This window comes from Zingiber officinale, chromosome 7A (assembly GCF_018446385.1).
Source record: "Zingiber officinale cultivar Zhangliang chromosome 7A, Zo_v1.1, whole genome shotgun sequence".
Taxonomy (NCBI): Eukaryota; Viridiplantae; Streptophyta; class Magnoliopsida; order Zingiberales; family Zingiberaceae; genus Zingiber; species Zingiber officinale.
In genome coordinates, this window is record NC_055998.1 from 24,452,641 (window position 1) to 24,468,331 (window position 15,691).

At 38.5% G+C, this 15,691-nt stretch overlaps 1 protein-coding gene across 1 annotated transcript; it reads left to right on the forward strand.

Annotated features, from left to right (window-relative positions):
* Nucleotides 1-433: 433 nt before the first annotated feature.
* LOC121999287 (ATP-dependent zinc metalloprotease FTSH 7, chloroplastic-like) lies at nucleotides 434-13,123 on the forward strand. The gene is made up of 20 exons (XM_042553988.1): nucleotides 434-1,542; nucleotides 2,153-2,218; nucleotides 2,300-2,434; nucleotides 2,524-2,589; nucleotides 2,676-2,861; nucleotides 2,943-3,029; nucleotides 3,119-3,232; nucleotides 3,343-3,467; nucleotides 3,550-3,658; nucleotides 4,480-4,605; nucleotides 4,689-5,009; nucleotides 5,105-5,228; nucleotides 5,451-5,573; nucleotides 6,151-6,209; nucleotides 8,201-8,493; nucleotides 8,599-8,726; nucleotides 9,606-10,432; nucleotides 10,580-11,247; nucleotides 12,271-12,369; nucleotides 12,500-13,123. Exons 1-19 carry the CDS (start codon nucleotides 574-576, stop codon nucleotides 12,278-12,280), a joined length of 4,536 nt encoding a protein of 1,511 aa, XP_042409922.1. The 5' UTR covers nucleotides 434-573; the 3' UTR covers nucleotides 12,281-12,369; nucleotides 12,500-13,123.
* The last annotated feature ends 2,568 nt before the right edge of the window (nucleotides 13,124-15,691 follow it).

Genomic DNA, 15,691 nt, shown 5'->3' on the forward strand with positions numbered 1-15,691 from the left:
TCCGGAAAAGCCGAAAAGGGCGGCAATGTTTGCAATTGCCAGACAGTGTTTTAGCGGATACCCTAAGCCCTAAATCCGAATCGGACCCAAATCCGGCAGGTAGACGTAACCCAGCAAATGTCTCTCGAAATGGACTGGACCCGTTAGAGCTCATTCTAGAACATTACTCACTCCACCCAGATAAACGACACGTGGATGAGTACCCGCGGCTTGTTATCTTCACATAAACTTACTGCTCACCCTTTTAGATACCCGTCTTGGGACCCGCGATTTTGGCCAATCCTCCCATGTGTACATCATGCGTTCGGATTGCTAGGCGTCGATAAAGCATGAATCTGATATTCACCGTCCCCCGACGCCGATGGATATGTCCTCGCCTCGTGGCCCACCTCTGCCTCAGCTCTCATCCTCGATCGAATAAAAATAAAAATGAAAATCTCATTTTTCCCCCCGCCTTGAATGGAAGCGGTGTATCATCTGTTCTGCAATAGCTAGGGTTTCGTAATCTGTACAATTCCAATCTTTTTCTCTTGTTTTTGTTTTGCGATTTTTGGTTGCTGGATTGATCGCCAGATGGCCGCTGCTGCGGTGATCGAACCAACCTTGGCTCGCTGTGGTCTTTACCACCCCAAATTCGGTAAGCAGATCTTTGCGAAGGAACTGCGCAACCGGTCGATCGTCCTCGCTTGCCTGTCACGGGAGCTCGCGGCAGCTGCGGAGCTTGGGCGATTTCGCCGGAGGAGCCGCTCCCGTGGTCACGCTTCGTCTTACCTCTCTCGTGGAAGCAGGGGCTGGGTGTTAGGAGAGGGGTTGGATGCATTGGGCGCTCTCCTGAAGCATCGGCGGAAAGGGGCGGCTTTTGGCATCCGAGCTAGCGGTTCAGCGGAGCAGGGTGACGACTCGAACACTAGCTCCAGCGATAGCACCGTGGAGAGCTCGCAGAGCAATAGCCAAGGTGTCAAGAAGGTCGCTTCCCATTCTTCCCCTTCGTCATCTCCGTCGTCTACGCCTTCTTCTTCGTCGACGCCATCGTCTTCATCTTCGTCACCCCGCCGGGAGAACAAGTGGAAGAGCCGCTGGTTGAAGGGCGGAAGATGGCAGTGGAAGCCGATCATCCCGGCTCAGGAGATCAGCGCCCTTCTCGTCCAGCTGGGCATTGTTATGTTTGCCATGCGATTACTCCGACCCGGGATTCCTCTTCCCGGTTCGGAGCCTAGGCCCCCGACTACGTACATAAGCGTTCCCTTCAGCGACTTCTTGAGCAGGATAAACAATGACCAGGTTCAGAAGGTCGAGGTCGATGGTGTACATATATTGTTCCGACTGCGACAGGAACCTGCCAGCCTGGAGGTTGATGTTGCAGGGGAGCACCGGGCACAGGAGGCAGAAGCCCTCATCAAGAGCATGCCCCCTTCAAAGAGAATAGTATACACCACCACTCGCCCAGCTGATATAAAGACTCCCTATGAGAAGATGTTGGAGAACCAGGTTGAATTTGGCTCACCTGATAAGCGCAGTGGGGGTTTCCTAAACTCTGCCATGGTAAGCTATCAAATTTCTGAATCTCACATAGCTCTGGGGCATGTAAAAATGCAAATTTACATAAGGAATGAGTTCCCGGTTAATCTCTTTGGATACGAGTGCATTCTGTGTATGGTAACCTTATCATGAGCACATCTGCACTACTTACCAAAAGTTTTACTTATCTCTTGAACAAAATTAGAAGCATTCATCCTTGTCTGCCCTCACCCCATAAACAAGCAAAATCTTTTTCAGTTAGTTATACTGAATTATCTGCTCTCGTTATGTGTTTAAATATAGAACATCATCATCAATGTGCTTGAGGATTAATTCTTTATGCCTTTGACATAAATCCATTACTTCTAAAAGCAGCGGAAGCCCTCTAGATTATAAAGTTCCAGGAACCACTTATGTAGACGGAAATGACAGGATCCATGTGGACCACACTTTTCCTTCACGTTTTGTATTTCTTATAGAGAACATTGAAAATTCTGAAGTACTTTGTCTTTATGGATAAAACCATTAGTCATATTATCTACTCAATGGTCTGCAAATTATACCAAAACAGCATTGGGAATTTTGGAATTCTTCATCGGTGGTAGTTCCTGATTGTGAACTGATTCTTCTGCAGATTGCACTTTTCTACATTGCTTTGCTGGTGGGAGTTTTTAATAACTTTAAACTAAACTTTTCCCAGGTATGTGCTGATTTATTGTATTTTGATCAAACTGATTACCCAAACTCTTGAACTTTATCTGATGCTAATTTTCTTCTTCAGCCTACAGCTGGCCAGTTGAGGAACAGGAAGACATCAAATTCAGTTAGTGCAAAAACACCTGAACATGCTGATGGAGTCACTTTTGCTGATGTAGCTGGAGTTGATGAGGCAAAGGAGGAGCTGGAAGAGATTGTGGTATGCCAAAAGTTCACAAATTATCATTTTTAGGTCATGCATGGGTACAACATGACCTACTAATAAGATATCTGCTTACCCGTTGCTAGGAATTTCTAAGAAATCCAGACAGGTATATACGCCTAGGAGCACGACCACCTCGTGGAGTCTTGTTGGTTAGTGGCATATGAAGTTATTCAATTAAATTTTATTTTTGAATATTTTGCCATTAATAAAGTTCCGTTTGAGGATTTTTTTACAGGTGGGTCTGCCAGGAACAGGCAAGACACTGTTGGCAAAAGCTGTTGCTGGAGAAGCAGAAGTACCCTTTATAAGTTGTTCAGCGAGTGAGTTTGTAGAACTATATGTTGGTATGGGAGCTTCTCGAGTGAGAGATCTCTTTGCTAGGGCAAAGAAAGAAGCGCCATCAATCATTTTTATTGATGAGGTAATGAAAAATTATTTGCTGCATTTTCAACCAGCATCTAATTTTTAAACTCTCTAAAGCAATAAATGCTTGTTCATGCAGATAGATGCTGTTGCAAAAAGCCGTGATGGTCGATATCGTATAGTGAGCAATGATGAACGAGAGCAAACTCTCAATCAGCTACTTACTGTAGGGAAATCAGGGCTAACTGTTCTTGCTAATCACTTATTGCAATAAAAATTTCATAGGTCTTTTTGTACTTTCGTTTATTTTTCTAGGAAATGGATGGATTTGATAGCAATTCTGCTGTCATTGTCCTTGGAGCAACAAACAGGGCAGATGTACTGGATCCTGCACTTCGTCGTCCTGGGAGATTTGATCGGGTGGTTGTGGTCTGTACTACTGCCTTTAAATGTTATATTGATATCTAGCAAACAACTTTAGTAATCTGTAATTAGATCACAATTCAATTACGAAAATCATTGTTCTGTTTTCTTTGCAGGTGGAAACTCCTGATCGACTTGGAAGGGAGTCCATTTTGAAGGTTCATGTCAGCAAGAAAGAACTTCCTTTAGGGGATGCTGTAGATCTTAATGAAATTGCATCCATGACAACTGGCTTCACTGGGTATTGACATACTATGGGTTCATCTATCTAAATAACTTTGTCTACCATATTGTTAATGTTGAGTTTATTGAACCTTGTGCAGAGCAGACCTAGCAAATTTGGTGAATGAAGCTGCCCTATTAGCTGGAAGAGCGAATAAAGTTGTTGTCGAAAAGATTGATTTTATTCTTGCAGTTGAACGGTCAATAGCTGTATGTTCTTTTCCAATGTATTTATCTACCTAATGTAGCTCGTCTGATATCCTCTTCCTCTTTATGTTCTTCCTGTCAGCCTTTCCCTATGCCAAGCATTTTACTCTGGTTCTGGTGGACACTGGGCAATGCATTTTAAGTTCTGCATGTTTGACAGAATATGTCCTCGTGAATCCTAGTTCGCCTGTTTTTATTATTCAAGAATATGTTAGCCTTTCACTTGTGTAAAGATTCTTTATTATTTTCCTTTAGGTTATTAACTTAATAGTTATGCTCATTACTCCTGACCAGAATGATCTTTTATCAAATAACAATCTCCAAGGCATTCTCTCATGTAAGAAGCTACCTTCTTAAAGTGGGAGCGTTAGTAAGTCTCCTTCAGAAGCAGTGCAGGCATGAAATTTCCTGCACTCAATTGTGTTATCATGTCAGTCTTTGGCATTGAAATATGCAAATATCAACCGTATATTCTTTGTGAATTAGCTCTCCATTGTTATCCACCACTTATATTTTTTTTTGAAAATTCCAACACTTTCTGATGGAGTGCAAATAAACCCAAATGTGGTGGCTGACTTCTTTCCAATATCCAGAGAATGTAATCACTTGATTATTTTTTTGATTCATTTGTCTGGCTTCCTGCTAATAGGAGCATGGTTTTGTGTTCTCTATACACAATCTACATGACTTGAAACATCAACTAGAAAATCATTGATCATAAACTCAGTTGTTATCCATGTTGCATGCTTGTATGGTAAGGTTTTGCAGACACATAAGCATCCACTGTACATGATGCCTAATGGCAAGAGTCTTTTCTACTTCAGGGCATAGAGAAGAAACATGCCAAGCTGCAAGGAGGAGAAAAAGCAGTTGTTGCACGGCATGAAGCTGGCCATGCAGTTGTAGGGACTGCTGTTGCAAAACTTCTTCGTGGGCAACCACGTGTAGAGGTTCTTTATTTTGGATACTCTTGTGAAATTCTGAGTGTCTCTAGTGTGAAACAGCTTGAATTGCTCCACTTTTCTGTTTTCAGAAATTAAGCATATTGCCAAGGTCAGGTGGTGCGTTGGGTTTCACATATACCCCTCCTACAAACGAGGACAGATATTTGATTTTTATTGATGAATTGCGAGGCCGCTTGGTCACTCTCCTTGGTGGACGTGCCGCAGAAGAAGTCGTCTACTCAGGCCGTGTGTCAACTGGAGCCCTGGATGACATCAGACGTGCTACGGATATTGCCTACAAGGCTGTAGCTGAATATGGGCTTAATCAGAACATTGGTCCAGTATCATTGGCAACCTTATCAAGTGGTGGCCTTGATGACTCTGGAATGGGTTCCTGGGGAAGGGATCAGGTTCTTTGTTTCTGTCTCTCTCTCTCTCTCTCTCTCTCTATTTAGATATTCATTTGGCTTGTAATTTGACAAAAATTAACTGGAATTCATTTTAGGGTCATCTTGTTGACCTTGTGCAAAAGGAGGTAAAATCACTCCTGCAGTCAGCTCTTGAAGTTGCTCTTTCTGTGGTACGAGCCAATCCTACCGTGGTCGAGGGTCTTGGTGCTTACCTGGAAGGTTTTCTCATTGTTACCTTCCACTTTTTACTCTCTGAAACTGCTTTATAAATTTACTATATCCTTTTTTATTGTATTCATAACTTCATATGACCTTTCATACTTTGATCTTGGATTAACTTACACCCTGATGGATGCCAGTAACTTGTAGTCTTAATTGGCACAAGTAAAGCAAATCTTATATTTCCAATTTTCTTTTGTTTTCCTTCTTATTCATGAACAGAAAAGGAGAAGGTGGAAGGCGAAGAGCTGCAAGCATGGTTGAAATTAGTCGTAGCCCCTGCAGAACTGACCCTGTTCATGCAAGGGGAGCCTGGAAATCTTCTCCAGTTGGAGGCAGGCTCCTGACAGTATTGCAATTTGCTCCATACTAAAGATTCAGAATATCCAAATTTCCTCCAGTCAAAATGAAATCTACTCGTCGCCAAAGAGATGATTTCCCGCACACCCGATAAAACCTTTTCCTCCAGAGCTCCCAAGCTGAGTTGCTCGAAAACAGTTTGAGATCTCCAAGGAAATTCCCCAGCGAGATAACCCTCAGTATACATACCTTTATATCTCCGATCCATATATAATTGAATTATCCCTAAATCTTTGTCGAGTTGTACGATTAAGATTTGGTGATATGTACATTAAATCCTCTGAAAATAGTTGCGTCCCTGGATGTTCTGTAAGTTACTGTACATTATGGTCGACTTTGTTCTTCTGCTCATTGGGCTCACAAGAGTTGCTTCTGCTAGATTTTGGATCGATGTAGAAGGTTGCTGCTTCAAGAAAACATTTTAGTGATTTCTGACTGATCGTCGATCAGTTTATATGTTACAAAATAATAATAATAATAATAATTAGATTAGAACGTGTAAAAAAAACAATAAATATGCATTTACTTAAATTTTTTTATATATTTTTTAATCTTTAAGCAGGTCGCGTCAAGTGCTGTCACTTGCCGCAGCGGCGTAACCACTCCGCCGTTGCACTTTTCGTACCTAAAATAAATATCTTCCCGAGAATCTAAGACGTTTAACCGTCCCATAATCGACCGATTTGGGACCAACACATCTATGTCATATTTTTCTAGTCTTTTGTATTTATTCGGGGAAAAACGGAGAGCGCTCTAAATTTGGTAAATCATCACAACAAAAACAGAACATGTAGAAGGAAAGAGGCTTCCTATATATTTTATTTCTAAAATATTTTTATTCAATATTATTATAATTACTATAAACTTAAGGCATCTGCAGTGAGAGATTTATAGCATACAATATATACTATAAATCTCTCAATATAAATTCCACCTCCACTACATAGGTGGGGTTTATAATTTTTTTTATAAACTTATATCAAAATCTTGGGACCAGGTTTATAAAAAAAATAGTGGAGAGAGGATAGTGAGTGAATTTTAAAAGAAATGAGGTTTTTAAAAGAGAGAGGTTTTATGATAATAGAGAGTGACTTTTAAAGAAATAAGATTTTTAACTTTTGATGTAACAATGATATGACAGAACATAGACCTCTTTAAGAGGTTTACGACTACGGATGCCCTTAATAAATCATCATAACAGAACTTGTAGAAGGAAAGATGCTTCCTAGATATTTTATCTAAAATGTTTTTTTTTTCAACATTATTGTAACCGTTATATTGGTTGTCACTATAACGGAAAGCTTCCGAATAGTTACTATAATATTATTTTTATTTTTAATGTTAATATAGTAACTATAACTAGTTGTTACAAAAAGTACTAGTTGTTATAATTATTTTAAATTAACTTTAATAAAATTTAAATAATTTTAACAAAGTTGATAAAAAATATTTTGATATAATAACATTGAGAATTTAAAATTTAGAATTCATTATCTTAAGATTTGAGATTTAGATATAACTGTACTTGATAGCTGTTATAATATAAAAAATTAGCTATTTTTCTTTAATAAAAAATTCTATACTCAAATCACTATTATTTCAAAATATTTTTTTATCAAAATTATTAAAATTTTTTAAATTAGTCAAAATTATTTTAAAATAGCGGTAGCTCAATCCTCAAATTTTAAATCATATAATTTGAGGGTTCTTTTTGATTTTTATCCTATTTATTTTTGTTTATAAAACATAAATATTTAAAAACAGTAGCGGAAACAAAAGGGCTTCCTAAATATAATAAACAAGCGATCATGCGTTATGGACTCAGAGTGATCTCTCGCTTTTTTGGAGAAAATATCTTCCTCGTGAACATTTCCGGACAAAGAGTCTAGCAGCGACATAAGTCACGAAGAAGGTGGATAAATACACGACCTCCCGTCCACCCAAACCCTCTCCCATCGTCTCGCCTTTCTCCTCCGCTGCTGCCGCCGCAGTCTCTCGTTGATCTTCCCTCCTTGACCGGTATGTGATCCCAACTTGCCGTCTTCATGTATTGTTGCGCATCGCCACTCGCATCTTTCGCTCGTCGTGTTGTGGCTGATAACTGAAACATCTCTGACTCTGAGCTGTCAACATTTGGCTCTCCGGCCATAAACCCTTGATTTGTATTGCGAGGGAGTGTTTCTTTTGCAATCTGTGTTCCTGGGATGATTCTGTTGTGGTACTAACAGCCTGCGACCAATAGATTTTGTATGGTCTATTTCTGTTTTATTAAGTGCTCCTTCTCACCAGTTCCGAATTCGCCTGTTTTATTCAAATTATCCAAGATCTGCTAAAGTTTGTTGATACTTTAGTTTAATTTTTCTATGCTCTTGATTCAGAGAAACTGAAGCTTACTCACTAGAACTGAGGTTGCGTACTTGTAAAAATGATATTGCAATATATATATATCTTTTTTTGTTTTAGCTTATTATGGTGGATGAACTTGTTTTTTTTCCCCTTTTCTTTTTAAAAAAACGTTACCTCTGCAACTATCAGTTTCCACATACAGCTTATTTTTAAAGATTATGCAAGAGAGTAAGTGGATTTACTTTTCGTTTGGTTAAATCTAATAGATGATAACTGCGCAACTATCGCCTGCCTCTGTGGCAAGTGGAAGGAGCAGCCATGTTGCTTTCAGATTGTCAAGACCTGCTCTTCCCCTTGGATTTGATGCTTGTCGGAGCTTGAACAAGGATTTGTGCTATAATTTCGTTGTTAGGCCTAAAGCCACCTTGACCTTTGATCATTCAGTTACTGAATCTACAAAAGCCAAACAAAAGAAGCACACAGTTGATCCTGCTGCTCCTGATTTTCTTCCACTTCCTTCTTTTGAGCAATGCTTTCCAAAGAGTACAAAGGAATTCACGTATGAAACTGTTCTCTCAATTGACTATTTACATATTGGAAGGAATATAAGCCTGATTGCTCCACGTATATAATACCCAGTTATTAATATTTATCTATGTTGCAGAAACATTGTTCATGAGCAATCAGGTCACATCCTGAAAGTTCCTTTCAGACGAGTTCATCTATCCGGAGATGAGCAGTACTTTGATGCATATGATACTAGTGGGCCACAAAATGTAAATCCGCAGTTGGGTGAGTGCGCTAACTTGATGAAGTATGTCGCTCTTGCATCACTATATCATGAAGAGTAAGAGTTTTGATACAGTGCTCTAATTTAATGCCTCATGTTGCAAAATTTATGGGTGATAATTTCTCTGCTTAGATAGAAGGACTATTTACTTTCTCTGCTTAGATAGAAGGACTATTTACTCAACCGCAAACGTAAGTTTTTCAAATACTCAAATCACTCACCATACTTTTTAAATTACGTTTCCCAAAATATCCCTCCACCTCCACTTACCTAACCAAACTGAAGGAAAAATAAATAAAATAAAAGAACAAAATTGTGGGAGCGGCCACCTGGTCACAAGTACTCTATTTTTTTTTTCATGGTCTAGTTTTTTTTCGGTTTGGTTTAGGTAAGTGGATAGGGGAAGGAGTATTTAGGGAAATTGATGCATGATTTGGTAATTTGATAAATAAGGTGCATGATTTAGGCATTTGAGAAACTTAGATGTATGATTCAATAAATTTCTGTTGATAAAATAAATTGCTTGGTACGTTATCAACAGTTAAGAAGCAAGGACCACTGTGTAACTGCTGCAACACCTTTAAAACTGAGATGGTTCATGTTAGATGCTATGCGTATATATGTCTTTCAATGGATCTTTTTGGTTTATCCAATGTCCTCAAAAAGAGGCATCTATAGAAGTTTTGTAAGTGGGTTCAAATTTATGAAGAAAACATTCAGGAAAATATTAGGTATCATGCATTTACAGTATGAGGTTCTTAAACTTTTGGCAAAAAAGGAAATCTAATATATCTTGTTGCTTCCACTCATAGTTCATTCATTATAATGTGCATGAGTTTATAGAGAATGTCGCTTAGAATTACAATTTATTGATTCAACAGGACTTCCTGAGATAAGAAAAGAATGGGTGGAAAGGCGGGAGCTATTGGGTGAACCAAGATGCACACAGATGTACTATGCCAAGCAGGGGATCATAACTGAAGAGATGTTGTTTTGTGCTACTCGTGAGAAGCTTGATCCAGAGTTTGTGAGATCGGAGGTTGCACGTGGACGTGCTATAATTCCTTCTAACAAGAAGCACCTAGAGTTGGAGCCAATGATAGTTGGGAGGAACTTCCTGGTGAAAGTGAATGCAAATATTGGGAACTCTGCTGTGGTGAGCAATATTGAGGAAGAGGTGCATAAACTTCAATGGGCAACAATGTGGGGTGCTGATACTGCCATGGATCTATCGACAGGTCGTCATATTCATGAGACCCGGGAGTGGATCCTCCGGAATTCTTCTGTTCCTGTTGGGACTGTTCCTATCTATCAGGCCTTGGAAAAAGTGAATGGTATTGCTGAAAACCTAACATGGGAAATTTTTAGAGAAACTCTGATAGAGCAAGCTGAACAGGGTGTGGATTATTTTACAATTCATGCTGGTGTTTTACTTCGATATATTCCTCTTACTGCTAAAAGAATGACTGGAATTGTCTCACGTGGAGGATCAATCCATGCAAAATGGTGCCTTACATATCACAAAGAGAACTTTGCTTATGAGCATTGGGATGACATATTAGATATATGCAATCAATATGATATATCACTATCTATTGGCGATGGACTGCGACCTGGATCAATCTATGATGCCAATGACACTGCTCAATTTGCAGAGCTCCTGACCCAAGGGGAGCTGACTCGTCGAGCTTGGGAAAAGGATGTGCAGGTATAAGTTAAAATATCTGCTTTTTTATGATTTTTAGCTATATGTATATTTCTTGAATTTTTGCATCTTCCTAGGGATACACCTGACTCTCTTAATGTAGGTGTCTTTTTCCATGTTTTTTGAAATTTTGTTTTTATCCTTATGCAGGTCATGAATGAAGGTCCTGGTCATATTCCTCTCCACAAAATTCCAGAAAATATGGTAAAACAGCTTGAATGGTGTAATGAAGCACCTTTTTATACTCTTGGTCCATTGACAACTGATATTGCTCCTGGGTATGATCATATTACATCAGCTATTGGTGCTGCAAATATTGGAGCACTTGGTACTGCACTTCTTTGTTATGTAACACCAAAGGAACACCTTGGGTTGCCAAATCGAGATGATGTGAAAGCAGGTGTCATAGCATATAAGATAGCTGCCCATGCAGCTGATTTAGCAAAAGGTCATCCGCATGCACAAGAATGGGATGATGCATTGAGCAAGGCAAGGTTTGAATTTAGATGGATGGACCAGTTTGCCTTATCTTTAGATCCTATGACAGCTATGGCTTTTCATGACGAAACCCTCCCATCTGAAGGTGCTAAGGTGGCACATTTCTGTTCTATGTGTGGGCCAAAGTTTTGCTCTATGAAAATAACAGAGGATGTTAGGAAGTACGCTGAGGAACATGGATATGGGACAGCAGAAGAAGCTCTGCAGCATGGAATGGATGCAATGAGTGCTGAATTCCTTTCTGCCAAAAAGACTGTTAGTGGGGAACAACATGGTGAAGTCGGTGGGGAGATATACGTGCCTGAGATTCGCTCCTCCAGGTTAGTGGTTAATTTTCTGTGGTCATAACATAGGTCTTTCTGATTAACAATTGAAAGGGGATGTTTATAAATGAGTTCAATCAGATGAACACATAGAACATATATCTTGGCAATTTGACTGTTAATCACCAAATTACCATTGACATTGGCATCATCAAGCAATGTTAGTTCAAACTTTTTGGGGTCGACTGACAACTTGTCTATTAATAGTAGCAAGAATTGTCATATTAGTATTGACTTGCAAAAGTCCCACCTTTTTCTTTATAATTGGCATTCATGTCCATCCAGGCGTACGCCCATCAAAATTGCACTTTTGTTTATTATCCTTGCAGGTGTAGCTTATTACATTTGCTTAATTCGAAATATCGTCAAACATACAAGTTACTGGTGACGGTGCTAGCAATATTGGAAAATTTTCAAATATTGTTTTTGCAGATGCACATTCAATCTACAGAACACTTGGGGCTTTATTTTTTGTAACTTGTCCGTTAACATTAGCAAGAATTTTTAGATTAGTAATGGCTTGCAAAAGCCCACCTTTTGTTGGTAATAAGCTTTTTATTTGGAAGTGAAATATGACCTATTTTTCCATGTTTTTATTTGCAACAACATAAACTTTGACAATGCATCAAGATTTTTTGCACACTCCATAGAGTTTACACCTTTCATGCTGGGCTTTCATTTCTATTGATTGACATCGAGGCAGAATGAAATGCCTACAAATGCTTGTTTTAATATCATATCTGTTTCTGACCTTTTTATCAAACTCCTCAAGATTCAATAGCATACGTCTATCTAAATTCACGAGACATCTATAACTGCTGCAAAATGCTACATGTGCCTGTCTCTGGTCATAGATCAGTGTTTTCTCAATCTCAAACAGCTATTCATTACTCGCTAAAGAGAAATATCTAGTCAGTCATCATAGTACCATCATGATAAATATGCTAGCCTTGTACTTCACATTTTTTAATGTATTGTGTAAGATTGATTTGCTTATGTTTTGTTTCTTTTATTTTGCAGCAGTGTCTGAAAGCGACGAGTATGTAACTAGACGAGATAAGAGGAGTTGACAATAAGGTCCATGATTATCATGGAAAAATCCTCTTATTATCGATGTTGGTAAGAACATGTTTGCTACTTAAGTGGGAACATCTCTTGTTCTGTTAGTGCTATTGCTAGATAATGAACAACTATATTTTCTGTTGCTTTCTATTCTCTTGGCTTCTTGTTTGACGGGAAATTGCACCAGGGGTGCCAGTCACCAAGTCATCCAAGCTATTCAGCATGGATGACGGTCGGCTGGCTGAGAAAGTCCCTTCGAACCTGAACAGGGTAATTCCTGCGTAGGGAGTGTGCGATATTTTATTTTTCTGTTCATGCTCAGGGAAAACGCCCACCAAACTTTCAGCCAGCTGATCCTGCACGAACCATCATTCAACCACCAAGCCATCCATGTCTGAGAACTGAGAAGTAAGCTACAATATTTACTTTCGCTTACTTCAACACCGACTTTCCATTGCGATTGCATGCTCAGCAAGCCGGCAACATGTAGCATATTCTCACAATGGTAAGCATCAATTTCCTTGGACATTCTTAGGTTAAGCTGCAACCAATCAGTCCTTTGTACTAACTTGGTTTTGGGGTACACAAAATGATCTCTTGGTTTGAAATTTTAGTCGATAGTTTTCGACCATGGGTGCTTGCCCACTCTTAATCTTCTGCTCATGGCACACAGTTATGGTGGGAATGTCAATATCTCTAAAGCTGAATCTGAAAACAGTATTAGCAGTTCCAACACTGTGAGTGTTTAAAGACTTAAAGCATTGTCCTATTAGTAATGCAGTTAATCGATAGAGAGGTCTTTCATCGATAAGGGGCTTCAATTGCAAGTAATCTTGCAGATGTAATATAATTCTAACCATACCAAGCGAATACGGCATGTTTGCAAGGCATTCACTTTGTTTGCTATTGTTCTATTTTTCACTCAAAATCTACCCTTTTGATCGTGATGTACTATAATGCCTGACAATATCATACGAACTCGATATGTTCATCATGAGTATCAGACAAAAGTGAGACAACAAGAACAACAACAACGTTGGGTTGCACTCGAAGAACACTATGACGGATCGACCTAACAACTCGCTAAGTTGAAGTGAGAACGGAAAATGGAAGAGATAAAGATAAATTCTACTTTGATGTACGTTAGGAAGGAAGAAGCAAGGAAGCATAATCTACCTGACTTTGGAGGCTGCCTGCCATTATGTAGGAATCAAGTACACACCAACTACTCTTGTCTTCCCTCTCCGAGCTAAAGTCGAACCCCACCCATTTTTGATATGGCCTGGTGCAGCTTGAACATATCGTCCTCTGTGGCTCCTTGCATCAATTCATCCATAGTTCACATTTGAGCATGAGACTATACTAATAAGTAGTAACTAGTGAAACCCTAATATCATTGCAGAGGTTAGTGCTCTTGCAATACAAGCATTCTAAAAATGGTTGCATTAAACAAACAAACAAAAAATCAGTATGGAGGGGTGATTAGTAAAATGCCCTTTTGTTAATTGTTGAGGATCCTTGTTAATTTATTTACTCTTTGTATTTTCCCTGTTCATAATATTAATAATTGAGGTCTTCATTGATCCGCGAATCTTGGTAAATGACCAATTGGGCACGTGGCTGTTGTACGAGACGTGATGATGGAAAGGGGAATATGCGACACCAAATCTATGCTAGATTCTCTCTTTCTTCCATATGCCCCATTTTAACCTTCTTGTTTCATAGATTTCTTTCTTTCTTTCTTTTTAAAGAAATGGAGGGAGCTTTCATGTTAATCTTTTCAAGTGTAATCGCACGATTGATTCGTTGTTATATTTAATTTTGTATGGGAGCTGCCTTAATCTGTCTTTTTGAAGAACAATCAGTACTAAAAACGAGTCAAAGTTTTGGACTAAAAACCTACTCTAATTGAATGAACACGTTCGGAAGTTGCAAAAAGGAAAAGAACTTTTCGTTCAAACAAATACTAATCAAATTAAGAAGCCACTATTTGAGGAATTAATTGATTAATCCACCATTTCCGGGTTCTCATCATTCTTTTTCCACCATTCTGACATATTAGATCATAAAAGTTTGAAGAAAAAAAAATATATATTAATTAAACATAAAGAAAAAAAATGGAAGATATTTCTGATACTTTAAATTTGTCTCGCTTGCTAATCAACTCCTTGTTTGAAATATACGTGTCTGTGCAAAAGGTAGTGGGGCCTGTTCATTAGAGACTAGTTAAAAGTGATTGGGGATTAAAGAAACAGAGCGATATGGAGAACAAAATATGTGGAGTTGGGTGGGCGTGCATACTTGTTTGTCTTCCATTAACCCTCCCCGATTAGGGCATCCATATGCTCTGCACTGCACCATCACATCAATACCCAACCACATGTAAACTCATACGGGTCAGTCGAATGAGTTAAGTTCTTAACGGGCGTTGGGATTCGACTTGAAGGTTCAAATGTGACTCCAAATATCATCCCAAAGTGGTTTATACTTTATATTGATTGATTATAAGTCTAAATACATAGTCTTATTCTGTTTTAAACGAACTCGTAATCTCCAAATCACAGCTCTCCCTTCGCATTAAATGTAATAAATATGTTAATGTATGTATCGTGAGATGCGGATGAGGATGAGGATGAGGGTTTGGATTTGACGTTGCCAGCCAAATGTTGTTTAACGTCGGTCTGCTCCAAGTTCCCATGAGTACTACGACTACGAGTGCCACCAACAAGCTCCCTACTAATTCTCATTCTACCATTTATTTATTTATTTATTTTTATATATTAATATAAAACTTTGATTTTAAATGAGAAAAATACTTAATTTATAATAATTAAGTATTGAAAATTGTACATGGACTTGTGACTTGACATGTCCACCAAGTATATAAATATATCGAAGCATTAACCTTGAGAGATAACTTAAATTTTTCCATCTTTTGTCTCATCAGAAACAGACAAAAAAGCCCTTGGCCTAATAATTAGGCCTCTAATAGATAACGAAATTTAAGGTTCAACGTATTAATGAAGATTTTTCTTATGATAAAAAGTTGGTTTAAGAATACTCATCATTTAAATAGATCTTTAAGAATACTTTCCGATTTTTTATAATTGTCGATGAAAGTCATCTCATATGAATGTTGTAGCTTTGTCATGAATAATATGCCAAGGAGTTTAGAGGTTTTCGTAATTAATAATTCGGCACGTGAATTTCCATCGATGAACAGCCGTTTACTAGAAGGGAAATCGAATCGTTTGTTACACGACAAAAACCGGGGAACAAAGAATAGGTTAATTAGGAAATAATACGACCAAACTAGATTGAGAAAATTTTAATAAATATTTTCAGAATTGCAAATGTCGTGGCCTTCTTTCCTGCTTTG